Genomic DNA, 18,775 nt, shown 5'->3' with positions numbered 1-18,775 from the left:
TTAGTTAAGCTTTGCAGGCAATATGAATGTGAGTATCATAATGCTTTACTTAATTCAAGTACTTGGTAAATAATTGTTGCTGATTTCCCAATATATCTTTAATATTTCTGCCAGTATGGTTGTGAAGTTGGCATTAAATTTCATGTTAAATAGTAAAAAAAAAAAAAAAGAGTCTTAAAAGAGTACATTTATATTTGGAGAACCCTGGAGGTACCCTGTGCATGACTCCACATCCTGTGCGTACAGAGAGACAGGAGCAGACAGAGGAACACCTGGAGTTCCTGGGATGTTCCTGGTAGGGGAGACACACTCCTCCACACACAGGCTTGTTGTTACAGCAAACATCCGCACTGTCAGCTGGGAAATTCATCATCATGAAGACAGACTGCAAAAACACTCCAGCAGTCGCACACACAGAGACAAAGATACAAAATGTTTGTTTTGCTCTGTGCCTGAACATCATAGGATGAGTCTTACGTCAAAGGAGAACACAGACTTTCAAAAAAAGCGGCTCTGAATGAGTCCCAGAACCACACGGGCTGTTGTGGATCTGCGGTCGAGGCCGGGGCCTGATCCAAAGCTGTGTCGGAGCCCACAGCTGCTTTAGCTTAGACTGGGCCACACTGATTCTGAGCAGGAAGTCATGCAGGGAGGTGAAGTTTGGGGTAAGCGGGGATAGATACAAGAGCATCCAGTGTGTGTGTTTGTTTACCTGCAGGAGGCCACGCTTTGATGTAGCCGGTGCAATGCACCACCGAGTACTGAGCCTCGCCTTCTTTAGAGGGTCCAAGGCCATTCCTGTCCATCAAACCCACAAACACACAGACAAAGACAGGCACAGCAGCATGTTAGGTAGGAAGACGCAGGTGTGGAAGGACACAACAAAAATACAGACCTTTACAAACATTTAATACTTAAAACAGTTGGCTTCATCTCTCTGTTTAAGTCGTGGCTTTTAGGTTACAAGCATTTTTACTTAGCGTTAGGGCAGTAATTCGGGCTGAGCATCAGTGCTCAGTATCTTTAAGGCAGTCATTCCCAAAGACCAGGTCTGGACTCACAGGTGGGTCACGGGAGATTTTATTTGGGTCACCAAATAAATAAAACAGTATGGAAAAAATTCAGCAAACTTAAGATTTAAAATGTATTAAAAAGTTTTACTAATGAGAGGGAAAAATGAGAACCAGTTAATTCTTCCAGATTGCACTAATTTTGTCTCATTTATCTCATTTGTTTCATCTTAAATCATAAGATGCCCTGTTTATTTAGCCTAAATAAATGTATGTCTCATTTATGAAGTATTTAAAATGTGTATGGAAGTAAAAAGGGTCAGGAATGTTTATTAATACACAAATGTACTCCTCCCAAGATTTATTATTTGAACTTAAATTCAGTCACAATGGTTTGTCATTTGGGTCCCATGAAAAAAAAATGTTTAGGAAGCACTGCTTTAAGGTATCAATTGAAATAATCCAAGAAGTACTGAAACATCTACAGTCAAACAACACCTGCACTACCAAAATGTTAAAACATATGGCTGTATTACACAGCTGTGATATCTGATGAAAATAAATGTAGAAAATGTGGAAGGATTATTTCAGAAAAAACAGTGAATATGACCAACATGATGAAGCACTGAATGAAGAAAACTTAAAGCCGGAGAGCTGCACCGTGTAAAAAAGGTACAGAACTGAATTCTCTATTGGTATCAGTATCATTTTAAGGGTACTGGTATTTTTTAAAGGATATCCATCCTGAGCAATAATGGAAATCTACTATCTGCATCTGTTGATGTCACAAGAATATCTGTATTTAGATTATATCAGAAGCCTGCTTCTACATGCTGTTTTTATATGTGCTGTTATTTATCTTATGCCCCGACTGCAAGTTAGGTTTCCCACTTGGGATAATAGAATAAAATTGTCTGAAGTTTTCTGCGTTAAAATAAAAGAGTCTGAACAGAGTCTAAATAAAAGCTGGGAAACTATAAATGGTGCAGGTAGGCGTCGGTTATAAAAACATAATGGCAGGCTAGTGAGCCAGACATGGGAGTGGGAGTTATTTACACTTTTTTTCAAGCGCTCACGCACATCGGTCAACACTGAAGTCACATTGTCAAAACTCTTCACACAGTCAGGGACACAGATTTCTATATATTACTTCTCCATCTATAAAACACTGAATATCTGCTGCACATTTTTCAACTGTTAACACACTGTTTCCCAAAATGTAAAGAACACATTCAAAACAGATTTATGGCAAATTTTGTGCATCTCTATAATAACCATATTTAAATATAATCTTAGCAGAATATTTACAATAAAATGAAATAGTAATTACCAAACAGAAAAAAGTGGGCGGCTTCAGAATGATTTTTACTGTACTGCAGCTCCAGAATTTCAGGAACTGAAACTGACTGTTTTAATGTTTCAACTTCTTTTCGAGTTAATTAGAGAACTGTATGCAAAGATATAGAAAATCTGATTCAGTTTGTTAAATATACAAAAGTAAAGTCAATAAAGTGAGAAGGTGTTATTCTTATTCTATAATAAAATACTTATTTGTGTGAAAAATCATTTAAACTTCATTCATCATTTATGTCATGTTCTCTGTTGTTTGTGTTTTAGGTCAGTGCGTTATCAGTGATGCTGTGTGTTTTCTGAATGAGAATTGTTGTCAGCGTTTTGGTCAAACGAGCTCATTTTAAGACCAGTACTGATCAAAGTAATGGAGGACACTGTAATTTGCACTGAAAAGGCCTAAACATGAGAAAATAAAAAATAAAAAACTCAGTTTATGTTTTTATCAAAGGAAAAAAAAGGATGAAATGTTTCACTAATTATAGCTGCCATTTATAGTGGAAGAGTGTTTGAATTTAGATTTTTGGGGGTGTGATAACGGATGACACGTGCAAAAACTAAATAATTCAGTCAATTATATACTTTTCACTCATTTTGCCATATTTCAACTGGTGTAGAGTTGTGAGGTAACGTACATGAGCAACATAAAGCATTTATCATCTGTATGTTACAGAAAACAGCAGTAAGAATTATTCATGAAGTGGATTCAAGACTTCACAACAACAGACTGTTTATTATTATCAGTCAGGAATATTAGAGGATTTAGTTGAATTAAGGATATTAAGCAGAAACTCGCAAAAGTTGTTTGTTTTTAGTTAAGAGGGTGAGGAAAATAGAAGGAAATTTCATTTTAAGCTTTAGTTTGCACGGACTACTTTAAAGCAGATGTGTATTTAAGTGGTTGGCGTCAAACTGTGGAATGCACTGCAGGATGATTTAAAGGATCGAATACATTTTTAAGTTCAAGAAGAGCCTCTAATTGACAGATCATCTATTTCTATTGTTTATTCATGTTTTGAGCAAGGAGCAGGCAAAACAATATTTATTCTCCTCCATGCTCCTTTTCAGTTATGGAATGCTTTGTTTTGGTTTTTGTGTTATGTCTTTTTTTTTCCCCTGGAGTTGTGTATTACCATAAGCGGAACAAATAAAAATGAAATGAAATCTGCTCACTGTTAAGACCAACTGACCGAGACGGGAGAGGCATTTTGAAAACTGACACGAACACGTCCCCCATCGACAGGTTGATGCTGGAGGATGTTAAGGGGAGGACAGGATGGGAGTGAGAGTGAAGGTGAGGAGGAAAGGAATGATTATGGATCATAAGCGTGATTAGAGAAGAAGATCTGTACCTGTATCTCTTCCTCATGTTAGACAGACGGTTTAGGGAGATGTGATCCAGAGGAGCGCTGCCGCACCTGCACACAAACACAACAGCAGATGTTACACTCCAGTGGTACACGATACCGACAACTGGCTGCTAACACAGCAGGAGGTAGCACACACACAACTGCTTGACAAACAATATTCAGCATGTACTGACACAGCTCACATGATCCCCTCTTTATTGGATTGTTTTGTAAAATGCTGTAAGTTGACCGCTGTTCTCATAAAACAATCTGGCACTGTTCCACCAAGAAAATGTTTCTTCTTCAAAGACTTAGGTGTTCTCTTTAGTTCCATCTGAGCTGGAGACACAGCGTCACCATCTCATTTCCTTTTCCTTTGTGCTGTAAATATGTATTTCATTAACTTAGTATGATTCACCACATCTTCCACCAAATCTGAGAGCCACACAGTGAAGTGTGGAGGCCAGATGCAGCTGGCAGTGTCCTCTGGTGATGTTGTTGGTTTACAGGAAATACACTAACACCTCCAAATCCAGATTTCTCAGTTTGGGAACAGCTAATCGGAATTTTGGAAATGAAATTGACTCAGTCTCGGACCGGTGTGGTCTCAATTATGCTTATTTGTGGATGATCGTGGATGAACGTGACCCCGTACAGTTCTGACTTCAAACTGTCCCCGAGCAGAGCCAGTCAGCTGTGGCCGGATGTCTGGAAAAGGTATATTTCAGGGGGCTCAATCGTGATTACTGACAGCAAAAACCTCTCAGATTTACAGACATATTTGGCATTTTTCAGACATTTCCAAGACTGTGAATCTGGCTCATTTTCAACTCTACACAAAACTTGGACGGTAAAGTAAGAAAGTTACACTGTGAACGAAAGCAGGCATAGCTGACAAAAGTGATATCCAACACATATGTGTGTCAAATATTTGGCCAACATGACTGATGTAGTGTTTTGTTGTAGTTGGACAGGTTGCATAATTTGTGTCTGGATTAAATTATATTATGTAGACACTATTTCAGTTTAGTTTCTATTCTAATATTCTCCTGTATGACGGGGCTCAATTATAAGGGTTGCCCGCTCGCCTCGGGCAAGTAAACTTCCATGTCAGGCAAGTAAAGTTTTTTTTTTACCATTTGCCTAATCGAACAAATATGGAGATTTCCCACTTTTCTTCATTTATTATCATACTAAACTGACAAACTGAGACATTTGTATAGGGGCAAAACTGACTTTTGGCAAGTAGATTTGCAGTGAAAAAAAAAAAGAATGTGTAATGTGATAAAACTTTTCATATCAAAACATAAAAAATATTCTTCATGGGTTCATGCATTTACATAACTTAATACAGCAGCAGCACACATGGCCCAAAGTGTAACTGATGTTGCTGTTAGTCAGTTTCAAGTGGTGGACGTGTTGTGAGAAAAAGAGCAGAACAAAACGGGCTATATCGTTAAACTTAAAGAACTTAAAGTTTGGAAAAGAGGAAGAAAATGGTGCAGTTGGTCACAGTCAGGTGGAGATGTGTGAGGAAAGAGGAATGTAAGGAGTTTAACACCAGTTTGATAATCAACAGCTGGATTTCTTTTACACAGTATGGTCTGAATTAAGTTAAGGCGAGTTTAAGGATCAGACAGTTATGAGAGGAGCACAGAGCCACAGCTCTGTCTGCTCCTCCAAAACATCCTGCAAATCCACCAGGTATCACACAGACAGAAAACAAAGACTCCCTGTACAAAGACTCCAGCAGCTGGAACAGCTGCAACACAGATGAACTTCTCCTATAATTATATTCAAGTTTCAAGGTTCTTTCATTTATCAATAAACAACACAGGGTTATACAATAAAATGCAAGCTAGTATACAGCTTGCGTTGCAACTCCCAAAACAAAATACCATTTTTATGGAGGAGCAGTCTCCCAGCCTGAGGGAAGAGGCTACTCTTCAGTCTGGTAGTACTGCAGTGGATACTTCTGCATCTCTTGCCAGATGGCAGCAGGATGAACAGGCTGTGGTGGGTATTGTCCTTGGCTCTGCACAGGCACCAAACCTCTGTTATCGATGATGCGCGGTAGATGAATGATGCTCTGGGCAGATTGAATCACCCGTTGCAGAGTCTTCCTGTCCAGTCCATGCCAGTTTGTGATGTTTATGTTGTACATATGTTTGTAAAGTAGTCATGGCCGGTGAAATAATACAGTGAAATGAGATTCTCATTAGCAATTCCCTCTGTCTGAATCAGCACAGTGAGGCAGGCGTAAAGTCCACATAAAACTCAAAGCAGGGTGTTCTTTGCTTCTTCATATTTGAGTGTTTTCTGTAAAAACAGACAGCCAGGGAGGGATTTTCTCCATAAAATATGATCCATTTTCTCCCAAATCACTGAATAGTCATAAAGCTGTGCTATTCTACTAAAGTTAATCAGTGAGGTCCGGGCCTCTGTCCATCTGTCACAGATACCACTTTCTTCAAAGTGAATTCTAGTCAGCAAGCTTGTATCCATGGTATTTTCGGGAGACAGGACAAGGTTTTAGGTGGCAAACAGAGGACACACTGACCTATCATACTGTTGCTAGCTCAGTTAGCAAATTAATGAAGCTTAACTCTGCTAAAAGTTAAAAGATCAAGCAACAATAAATGTGTGTTCTGAGTTTCTCACACCACACAACCATGTGTTATTAACCACCCAGCCAAATTTGAATGATTAAAAAAAATTGTGTATAAAATTAGGAAGTGAGCTGAAGTGAACTGCAGGGCTGATTTGGACTGGGAGAGTCGCTGATGGTATGTTGTAAATGACTGTTAGGGAGGGTAAGTTGGTGTCTTTTATGTGTTGTTTTGTGGGGCTTATATAGTTTTGGGGGACCATAGCACCGGCGCATCACTGAGCCATGTTTCAGGTCTGCCCAAAGAAATCCTGAACACAGAAATTGTCAACACTTTACCTCCACCACCCAGTACTACACAGTTCTCAGTCTTTTCATGTTTTCAGCCCCTACATTCTATGTATAATGTGCAACTGTGCTTTACACAATTTTTAAAGATTGACTGATGGGTGGATGTCATGATATTACTGGTTGAAACTAGTTGGTTCAAGCTAATATAAGCACAAGCCATATTTTGTTTTACTGGAAAAAACTTGATTGGATTTTGATATGAAAATACAAAGAAATTGATTTTGTCTTGTTTGGCATATATTGTTAAATAGATGCACAATATTACAGGGGACGTGATGCAAAAGGGTTAAAAGGCATTTTTCATCTAGACTTTAAGGGGTTTGTTCCACAGCTTCCCTGTTGCATGAGTGAGTGACAACAGTGCAAATACCTGGCCATGGCAGGAGGTCCTTGTTGCACCTCGGCCAAAAAGAGGCCTGATTACATGTCATCTCGGCTCAGTGTGCAGAATGAAGCACAAGTCAAACAGGTTAAGGTCTGAATACTGCAGGCAGCTACAGGCTCCAGCTGAATTTCCTTGAGTGGTACAGTCAGCGGGTGTTTTTTAGTGGAAAGGCCAGTCTTGATGCGGAACATTACATAAGCTGGCCTGGATCTAATAATCACTTCCCTGAAACGTTTGCCTGCTGATCGTGCTGCGTTCCTCTCTGCCTTGTTTATGTATGTGTCACAGAAGTGGTTGCGTTCCACTGTTTGCTTGCAAGTCTCTTTCGGCGTCCCAGCAGCATGCTGTTTGAATTATGCGGAGCCTGGAATAGCAACAGAACAGGAGAACATGCCAGTCCGACAAATTCCTAACAACACGACACACTGCGGCTCTCGTGCGACTTGCGGGCCTTTGTGTCAGCTCCAGACAAAACAAGGCTAAAGCTGTTTCCAAACTCTAACACAGCCTTTGCGTGCCAGAAAAAAATGAAAAGGTGTGTTATTTTGTTAAACTAAATGTGAGCACTTCCAAGCCCTTGAAAGAGTCAAAGCTACTTTGATGTAGTTTGCAGCCAATGAGTAATGAGGGCTGTGGGGCAAAGTGTGTGATATTCTGACAGAGAGCACACGGAAAGAGACAAATTTAGCACGAAACTGGGTTTGCAAAGGGTCAGAAGCTATGAAGTGGAGATGGGGTGATTTCCAACAGACGGCAATAATTATTAGAATATGGATGGTGGGTCTGCTAAGTCTAATTATCTATGAAGTATGGAGACATCAGTCATTTCTCCAACAACCTCTGGGAAGCAGGAATATTAATGCCATCACGTCAGGATAGAAAGGCATATGGCTCCAGGTTCATGTGGTGTGAAATAGGTTATGGATCCATGAACATCTCAATTTAAAAAGCAGGTATGTGTCATATATTGTACTACTGCCGTGTGCTATTAAGTGGTCTGGTGTGTGCACGCCGTCACAGCTGTCTAGTCACTAAACTGATGTTACAGAGCAAGAATTTTGCTGTCAAGCACATTCAAACTTTATCGTATATGTCATCATCAAAATACAGGTACCTTCGAAACTGCATAAAGAGACATGTCTAATTTAGAGGAAAAGAATTACAGCCATTTATCAGATTAACACCTCCTCCAGTGGCCTCCCACTGGTTGGTAAGTCATTACATATAATTCACATAATCATGGACAATAAAAACCTGAATTTGGATCTTTGTTCAAACAGTTTTATAAGCTTGTAGTAGAGATTCCAAAGTTTCCACGGAGGGCTGTGTGATATGACCAAACTCTCATTTCCCGATATAGATCATTTTATATCCAGGTAACAATGCATATCACATATACGTATCATATGTGGCACAATTTCTGTAAAATCAAAGAATAAATAGTTTATATAAAATGAATACACAGAATGACCAAAAAAGGTACGTATGGCAGCAATTACCCCCCTGTCATGTTTGTGATTCTTTATTATAAAGCGTGCTGCGATCAAAAGCCTCTTGCAACGTCTGAGTCTGGGTTTTATATTGAGAACTTGACTGTACTTTTGTGGCTCTCATCCGCTGACTCTCTCTGTGCTGTTTGACATGATTCTTGTGCAAGTGGAATTATGGAAGCTCATTTCTGCTGGTGAAAAAAGTCATAATTATAGGATAAAAAGTCAGAATTATGAGATGAAAAGTTGAAATGATGATTAAAAAAGGATAATCATGAGATTAAAAAAAATCGAAATTATGAAATAAAAGTAATCATAGGATAAAAGGTCATAATTTTGAAATAAAATGTTGAAATTATGATAAAGTCATTTTTATGGGATAAAAAGTTGAATTTATGATGAAAAAATAAGTAATAATTATGAGATAAGAGTTGTAGTTCTAGGACAAAAAGTCATAATCAATAGAAAGTTGAAATTATAAAAGAATACGAATTTTTATCTATTGTTTTCCTTTTTATCTTATAATTTCAAGTCTCATAAATCTGACTTACCATGGGGACATTTTTTTATCACTGGCAGAAATGGTCTTTCATATGAATAAGAGGTTAGTGTTGCTTGAGTCTGTTGTGGAGACCAGTCTGCAGTATAATTTAAGTAGCGCCTCTTTGTAGAGATGCACAATTTCAATTTTCTTGGCCGATTCCGTTTTTTTTAAGGGTCTGACCAGCCAATTCCGATTTTCTGATTTTCAGTCTTTCTAAGAACTGTAATTGACAGCATTCACAAACATTTTTGCAACTTTTCTTGTAAAAATTAAATTGGATGTTCATAATAAGACACTGACTATTAAATATTCATTAAATACTATTTTACATTTTCTCCAAAGTACTCCAGGTTAAAGCCAGGCCTTATTATAGTTTTAGATTAAGATTATGAATAGGGGTAACATGATCTCACGAGATCATTTCACGTGATCTCCTGTGGAAGCAGATGTAAAAACAACCAGAGATTGATGCGGTGCAACAGTTTGCTGCAGTAAAACTTTGCCATGAGACAAACAGACACAGAAGTTAAACGAGTCTAGATGAGAAAATGTTTGAGGAGACACATCAACACAGGTTGTTTATTCTTCAGACAGAACAGGAGATGAGATTTTAACTGTCCCTCTGTGAACAGCAGTCTGCTGCTGGCTAACATTAGCCTGAAGAGCTACAAAGTTTACGGCTGTTCTGCGACATTGTCAGCTGCTCTGTCTGGTTGTAGACTGTCTGTCTTCTCTTTATCCTGTTCGTGGAATCTGTTGCTGACACCAACTTCATGCAAGCATGTGTCTGAGTGTGTAGCTGTTATCAGCGTGGTGGTGGGTGTCATATCACAATCAGTTTGTCTGCTGCACACATGATGTGACCATCTTGCAGAACACGTGTGACAATAACGGGCACAGAATCAGATATGTGACACTGACTGGCCGGTCACAGGTCAGGGCTGTTCACACTGAAAACTGGTCATTCCAGTCTGTGGCTGGTCAATCAGTGCATCCCTGCCTCTTTTAGGTACAAGCTTCATGATGCCTTCAAGCAACATAAACAAAGGAAAGGCATCAGTGTGATCAGTGCTACAAAAGAGCATAATATGAAACGTTCACATGATATATCGTCATCACAGCCCTATTTCCAAAGATACCAAATATGTGAGGTTAAAATTTGTGGAAATTTGCACATGTCTATGTATTTAAAAGACTGAAAATTGATTCTTGATTTTGGAACAAAACAATTCCACCACAAAGTCCATTGGTAGCTGTTCAGGATCTTTTTTTTTTTTCCTGAATACTTTTAAGACCTCTCTTCCATGTTGGTTTAACATGGAGGTGAAGTCCCTATAGCTCTATAACTATTATATATATATATATATATATATATATATATATATATATATATATATATATATATATATATATATATATATATATATATATATATATATATATATACATATATATATATATATACATATATATATATATATATAAAAATATTGTTAACAATTTATCAAATGACAATGAGAAAACAATGTGGCAGTGTGAATGGGTGCATTCAGAGTGATGAATGTAAAACCGACACCCAAATCTGCAGCCCCCCTTGGATTTACAGAGCTTTGTAACAATAAAATACATTCCAAGAACTCCAGGAGTAACAGATTAATGCATTAAAAATCTCATCAAACATCAAAACACTGCAGGCTTTGTAATATTCACAGACCGGATCTGTAAAATTAACCAACTCTTTCATCTTTGTCACGAAAACACGTAAACTTTTAACAAGCAATCTGCTTCAGTTTATGCTGTTTTTAGTGTATTTGATGTTTGTTTATTTGCACACATCAACAAAGTAAGTAGCAGGGCAGTGCAACCAAATGCTACCCACCTATATTCTCCAGAAGACAAAATGCTCAAAAATGGTTGCTGTGTACTCCACAGTCCTCTAATTCAAGACAGAATCACACATTAGGCTTGTTTGATGATGAGTGGGTTCAGCAGCTGCTGCCTCCTTTAGAGACACACCTGTGTGGAGGTGTGGGAGCTGCTCTGACACCACCTCACTCCCCCCACACACCATCCTATCATAAAGAGAACACTTATGCCACGATGCTGTTCATTGATCTCAGCTCGGTTTTTAACACCAGCAGTTAAAAGAGAAGCTCTCTCTGTCTGGTCAAAACACCTCCCCTCTGCAACAGGGTTTTGGATTTTCTGTCAGAAAGACCACATACGGTCCTGGTTGGCAGGAGGACTTCACATACCATTACACACAGCACGGGGGCCCCTCAGGGCTGCGTGCTTAGTCCGCTGCTCTTCACGCTTCTGACACAAGAGTGTACTGCCAAATCCAACACAAACCTGCAAATCAAATTCGCAGATGATACTACAGTAGTGTGACTCATCAGGAGTGAAGCTCAAAGCCCACAGAGCAGAGGTGAAACAGCTGGTGGGTCGGTGTAAAGACAACAACTTGTCTCTCATTGTCGATATGAGATAATCGTGGACTTGAGGCAGATGAAGGCTGACGTTCAGGAGCCTCAGGCAGGTGAAACCCCCCCCATCCTCACCACCTTGTATCGAGACACTGCCACGAGCGTCCTGACGAACTGTATCACTTCCTGGCGCAGTGTATCTGACAGGAAGACTTTGCAGTGTGTTGTTGAGGATGGCCGAAAAGGTCATTGGGTTTCCCCTCCTGTCCATTCAGGACATTTAGCAGGAAAGATGCCTCTGCATCATCAAAGTCTCCTCCCACCCCTGCCTGTTTGATCTCCTGCTGTCTGGCAGGAAATACTGCCCCATGAAATCAAACACAACCAGAATGTGTAACAGTTTCTTTCCACAGTCCATAAGACTGTTAAACATTCTGCACCAACCATTTTCACATGCTGACTCTAATTCTGCTGCTTTTATTGAGTCTTTTATCTATTTATCCTTTCATTTTTTACTCGAAATTGACTTTTTTGCACAACACTGGTCTTTGCTGCTTTTTATTGTCTTTTTAAAGTCTGTGTTTTAGGTATGTTTGCTATTTACTTTGCACCCTGGTCCTGGGAAACATAACTTTCTTCCCTCTGTTTGTGTTTTTATATGAATATGGTTTAAATATCAAATAAACATTAGGTATTTTGAATCCAGCATGTTTACTACCTTGCAGTCTTCTTCTTCCCTAAAGAACATAAACGACATAAACAAAACAGGGGACCAGTCAAAGAGTTCCACAGTGGTACTAGTCATCTAAAAACTCCACAGGGAGCGTTTAAGTTCCTGTAGTGGAAAAGATCTAGCGGAAAATCCAAGTTCCAGCTATTTTCAGGGGTCGTCCGTAGTGCTGTTGATCAAGCAGGTGAGTACAACACAACACTGGCACAAACTGGGACATAGCAGCACTCAGTGCAGGGATCAAATTAGAACGATTAAACAAAACTATAGGAAAATAAAGGATGGGTGCAGTGGACGGATCAAACTGAAAAAGTGATTGGAGACGCTGAACACTGGTGTTGTCCCCAGCAGTGCCCTGGATTCTTCATTGGCACACATAGAGCTGGACAATTAATCAAAAACTAACAGATAACAAAAATATGACATTAATGAGTCTAAGTGAACAAATTTAGGTCATTTTAATAGATTCAATAATTCATTTCTTTATACAAACTGCCATACCTCAAAGACATAGTTCAGATATTTTGCAGTGTGGTTGAATGAGGTACTTATCCATAGTCAGTGTGTTACCTACAGTAGATGGCGGTCAACACGACCACTTTGGAGAAGCAGCATACCGCCGTAAGATCAATGTACTGCTGTGGACAGGGTCAGCAACAAAACGTACTTTAGACATCTAAAAATAATCACCATCAGTGTAAAAGTACATTATATTTAGAATATTTTCACTCCTTTACCTTGCAGTAAGACAGCCTTTTCTGACGGAGCACATCTTTTATACAAGCCAAATATCACCCTCTCCAAAGCAACCGGACTCTTTTGACAAAATCAATCATTTACCCTAAGAGAACACAGGAGTTTCTGGTTTGCTGTCGAACAGCAAGGCAAAGCAGTGAAAATATTACAAATATAGTGTACACTTAAACTGATATTGACTTCTTAGAGGTTATGGGACCGTGGTAAGTATCTCATATAACTCTTCAAAAGATCTGAACTATCCCTTTAAGCACAACAAAGAATCTAACTATGCACACCTAAATACACCGCAGGTCATTATGTGTCATTACCACCTAGTAGATTTAAGCGATGTGTGTATAGAAAACAGATGTCATGTTGATTGTGTAGGTACATGCTCAGAGTACTACACTCTAAAGAGTACTACAGATACTCAATATCAAAGGACTTGGATATACAATATATCACTTATTCTTGAGAACTGGGACAAAACTGTACTTTGAGGGGGTTTTGATTTTTACTCTTCAAGTATGCTGAAAAATATGAGTTGTTTTATGGAGTTGGCAAAATGTTACTTTTTTTCTCATTTCACAGCATAGTTGCAGTGAGCAGCTGTTTTATTTTTTAAAGCTACTCCTAGTTCTCTTAATGTTAATCAAAATACAAATTTTTAAATCATAATTCTTATTTAGCTTTGATTTAGAAGGACTACAGAGTTGATATGTTATGGTTGAGACACATCTGAGAGCAATATTATGTCATAAATTTGTCAAAAAATAGAAAGTTTACCAGTGCTTGAGCAGTATTCACACCTTTTTTTAAACCAGGAAGTGAGACAGGGGTCTCACTTAGGGTGTAGCTGACCCTCTTTATGTCTGATTAAATTATGCTTTTGTAAAAATCTGATGGAGCTGACAGAAATCTGGGACACAACTTTAAAGGGACAACATTTTAAACAAAGATGATTAAGATACATTTTTACACCTATGTTATCAGTAGATATTGTTAGTTTTAGATTTTTAAGGATTTTAACGCATTTTTAAATTGTATAAAGTTGTGAAATCGTGTCTGGGACAAGGTTGTTTTCTGGCACAGAGCAAGTTTAGAAATAAAAAAAAAAATCAAACAGTCAACAAAAAATTGGAATTAGTGTGGGTATTATTATGGGTTTATAGGTTTTTTTTGTTGGTAGAACATGATTTGCCCCAATTCTCAAGAATAATCTTATTAATGTTGTCATTTTCATTTAAATCCTATTGTTCCACCCTACTTTTTCCCTCACTTAGTATCTTCCATCCAGCTCCCTCCTCTGCCTCTGACTCACCCTGATCATTCCACACAGATCTGCATATTATGATTAATTGTGGATATAATAGCTTGAACAGCATAATCAATCACATATGAAACACTATTGTAAAACTGTCTGTAGGCGCTAATTAGAAACAGCTCAGCAGGAATCTCTGACTGTTCTGTGTGTGCAGCAGCTGAAAGAAAGAAAAACTGCCATTCATGTCTTTGTAAACCTCTCGTGGCTGTCACTTTGTGAGCTACATGCTGCTGACTGCCTGTCACATTACTTGAACCCCCGCTGTTTACCACTGTGTACCGTTTCAGCCTGCTCACATGTCAAACGATTCAAATTTACTGTTACAAAGCTGAAGTGACCTTATATCAGAAGCTCCATTTGTTGTCAGCATGCTTCATTTTAGCCACATCTAATTCATTTTAATAAGTTGTTATCTAAATCTATTACAGATACAATGATGCACAATTAGCACTGCTGAAAAATAACATCTCTAGAGGATTCTCATCATTTCTGTGAGCTTCACGAAACAACAGCTATCTATCTATCTGACATAAAAAATAGTCTAACACTATTAGAATTAAAGGCACAGTTCAAACCAAAATTTTAAAAAGTACATATTTTTCCTCCATGTTGTAGTGCGACTTATAGATAGTTTTGGTGTGCAGAGTTTTGGAGATATCAATGTCTGCCTTCTCTCCAATATAATGGAAGTAAATGGCACTCAGCTTGTGGTGCTCAAAGCACCAAAAAAATACATCTGAAAAATCAAAACCGGTGTCTCTTCCCAGGAATCATGACCTAGTTACTTAATAATTCACAGACCTGCTGTGAGCTATTTCATTTAGAAATGACTTTGCTTCTATTAGAAAGAAAGTAGTTCTGGTAGATTCTACTGCCGAAAGCAAGTAGTTCTTACGTTGAACTGCTCACAACAAGGTCTGCGGATTATCTTGAGTAACCAGGTCATGATTTTTAGAAAGAGACACTGGTTTTGAATTTTGCAAATGTACTTTTTGGCACTTCGAGCAACAAGACCAAGTGCAATTTAGTGGAACTAATATTGGAGAGAAGGCAGACATCTCTGCGGCACATATCTCCAAAACTGTACAACCCACACCAAAACTATCTAGAGGGATAAACAGCACTACAGGCCGGGGAAAAAATATGTATTTTTGATTTTGAGTTTGTCCCTTTAAATGTGTGACTGGAATAATCCACGAGTGAAATATTTCAGGATGTCTTGTGCAAAGAAAAAACATACCAAAAAAAAAAAAAAAAAAAAAAAAAAAAAATATCCACAAAGTCGTCAGACAGAAATAAAAACACACACACTGCGGTATACCGGTTCATACCAAAAACCGGGCTTTATATTCGTTATGATATGAATTTTTCATATACCGCCATACTGGTGAACAGCCCAAACAACGTCTGGAACGTGCGCGGCAGGAAAGTGTTTCAGCAGAGACCCATTTCACTGCTGCACACCAACACCACAGGTGTGCTGGCTTGAGCGTGTGCTCGAGGGATGTTCCTGGCGACTAATTTCCCTGTCGATTTAGACTAGTCGAGTAGTCTAACACTAAGAAAACACTCATAAAGCAGTTAAAATTTAGCAGAATTTATTCATTTATAATGTTAAAAACTGTCCGAAAAAATACTGTGTGTATTAAGGGCCATTTGAAGCCGTTAGTCACAGTTTACAATCACCAAATCATACTTTAAATGCCGCTCAAATGCGCAACACTTTGTGCTGTGCAATACAAGCCTTACATGTTAATGTACAAAACATGACAACAACTCACTAAACGTTTCACCTTTTCAGACTGAAGAGCGTCACAATGTCTGCAGGTAAAGGACCCAGAGCTAACGTTAGCTGTCAGCCTGACACACAGTGTGGCTAACGTTAGCACTGCTAGCAGCAGCAGCAGCTCCGTGTGTAGGTTCATGTCTGTGTGTGTGCTTAATGTGGTATTTCTGGTACCAACTAGCGTGGGTGGGGATGTTTAATTGTATAGTCGTCCTTGCCATGTGATAGTAACCATACTTTGAAGGGGTCATGCTTTTACCTGTCTGGACATGAAAAAAAAACATGATACAATCCTTATGACAGTAAAATGGGCTATTTAAAGACAATCAACTGCCGTAATTATGTTCTCAGTAGAAGAAAATGTGGGTAAGAACACTGTTGCATGAAAATAAAAATACCGTCAAATACCGTGAAACTGATATGAGTTTTAAAAGAACGTGATATGAAAATTTTGTCATACCGCCCAGCCCTACACACACTTAGTGATATAGTCACACACACACCTCATGCGGCAGATGAAGGAGCGTCGGGAGCCCATGCACATCCTCATGGAGGACTGCTGTCCCTCCTTCTTCACTGTCCCCGTCTTCAGGTCCAGAATCCGTCCTGTCAACACACAAAGAGCAGAAAAGACTGAAACAGGGCAACACAAGCACACAGATACCAGCAACATGTCGACCAGTAAAGACCAGTTTACAACAAACAAACAAACAGTTGCCTCTTCCTTCAACTCTCCTAATCTGTATTTTGGTCGTTTTCCAGTTAAAAAAATACATACTCAACTGTTAAATACTTTAGCTATAAAAATTTGCAATAATATATAAGAGCTAATACTGTAGCCAGTACTATTATTTGTATAAAACACACTTTGTCACTGTTAAACGTACTAACCATTGTGTTGACAACAGAAATGTGATATTTCTCTGCTAGTTATATGGCAAAACGGTGTTTCTATTAATTATAAAACTTGTATTTTTGTGGTGAGATATGGCACCAAACTTCAAATCTACAATCAAAGGTACGAATATCTTTTCACTGTAATTGAATGTTCTACTGTATTACGGTAAAGTTCTACCAACTATAGCTGCCACATTTTTTTACTTTCATAACTTAATAATAACTTTCCTTTTACAGTATATTGTTTATAATAAAAAGAACATATGTGCTCTCTGGACATATTAATGGTATCAATTTTAAAGATGTCATGTTATAGGAGCAAAATAAATAGAATAGACAATTCATGAGAAGGGGAGGGAGAGGTGCACACACTTTCAACCTAGCTTTGACGCAGAGAGTCACAATTAGACTAAACACAATGCAGTGTGGTGTTTTTTTTCCAAGAGACAGAGAACCAAAAACCAACAGAATGCAGCATAATTACTGGAGCTTTAGCCCATCATTTATCCAGCTATCCTGTCCCTGACTACTCCTTTGTGCTTTAACACTTTTAACATGCCTACAAGAGAGCACGAAAGCCGATGACACAGCAGAGAGACGAACAAATTGCTGTATGCTTGGAGCCCACATGGGCAGTTATAGATAACAAGAAAGTGTTGGCCCCGCGCTCCAGATGGGTAAGAATGGTATCATAGGTGAATTTTGAAATGACAGAGGTAACAGGGCTAAAACTCTTTAATGATCTGTATTACTCAGTAAATCCAAGCACTTTCAAGGTCTTGATTTTTTTTAATCCAAACACTTTCAAGTACTTTCCAGACCCGTGGCAATGCTAAATAAAAGGCCCCAGTGGGGCCGATTTATCCGACTGTGACTAACATCAAACTGCCATTTGTGTGAGCTAAGTGCACAGTCATTTCCTCAACCAATTCTATTTACTGGCACTGAAGCAGAGATGAAAAGAGAGAAATTCCTGTGAAGACAGCTGATCACTGGAGCTGCCAGAGGAAAGCTTCTCCAACACAACACTGAGCTCTCAACAACAGACACTTTAGACTGACCCTTTAAATCTTGATTTTCCAATTTTAGAACCGTCAACACTGTGGCATGGAAGTGCTGACAGAGAAACTTATGAAAAATAGTTCCTAACTATTTTTTATAACTTCACACAATTCTTGTGAATTCCCTGCAGCTTTGTTCAGGCTGCAAGCAAATCAAATTTGTTGCACAAATCAGACCTTTAGAAAGACTGTCTGGACTGTTAGTAGCAAGTGATCAGATGTGTCAAGGCTTGGGTTGAGTGACTGGACAAATATACTGCTTATTGATGATGGCCTGAATCCATTGCTGGGCAATATTTGTCCTTTTGTTTTGCTAATGCAATGGTGTGCAGCGACAGCCACTGCTGTGCACCGCGTTCTCAACCAGCGGCACAGTACACACCCACTCAGCCAGCACTGAGTGAGCAGTGAGAGGAAAACAGCCTGCAGAATTAGACTCTTTGCATTCTTTTCATGCAGTGAAATAGGGATTCAATTCGACCAAACCACAGTTGGTGATTGTTGGAAGAGTGAACAGACTAATAAAGGCGGTTTTGGTGAGTTTTACGTGTTTTCTGCTGAGTTTTAATGAAGTGTGTATTACAAGGAGTTAATGAGTCAATTAAGCTCGTCTTTGGTAAAATAAAAAAAAAATGAACTCAGAAGGTTTACGGTTGTGTTTCTCTGTTTAAAAAGGAAAATAAGTGGGAGAATGTTTAATTTCTTGGCACTGTGAGTTTATGTTGT

General features: G+C 38.7%; 1 protein-coding gene across 2 annotated transcripts in view; it reads right to left on the bottom strand.

Moving 5' to 3' along the window:
• Window positions 1–18,775, bottom strand: part of arnt2 (aryl-hydrocarbon receptor nuclear translocator 2) — a 108,254-nt gene that overhangs the window by 51,008 nt on the left and 38,471 nt on the right. For both annotated transcript variants that reach the window (XM_084722239.1, XM_084722247.1), the window contains 3 exons: window positions 16,595–16,697; window positions 3,713–3,778; window positions 713–798 (listed from right to left, as the gene is read on the bottom strand). In XM_084722239.1, coding sequence (XP_084578365.1) covers window positions 713–798; window positions 3,713–3,778; window positions 16,595–16,697 — 255 coding nt within the window. The remainder of the gene's footprint in view (window positions 1–712; window positions 799–3,712; window positions 3,779–16,594; window positions 16,698–18,775) is intronic.

The sequence above is a fragment of the Lutjanus erythropterus genome, chromosome 1, assembly GCF_056507025.1.
Source record: "Lutjanus erythropterus isolate fLutEry1 chromosome 1, fLutEry1.hap2, whole genome shotgun sequence".
NCBI lineage: Eukaryota > Metazoa > Chordata > Actinopteri > Lutjaniformes > Lutjanidae > Lutjanus > Lutjanus erythropterus.
Note: the sequence above shows the minus strand (reverse complement) of the source record. Positions and strands in the feature narration are given on the sequence as shown.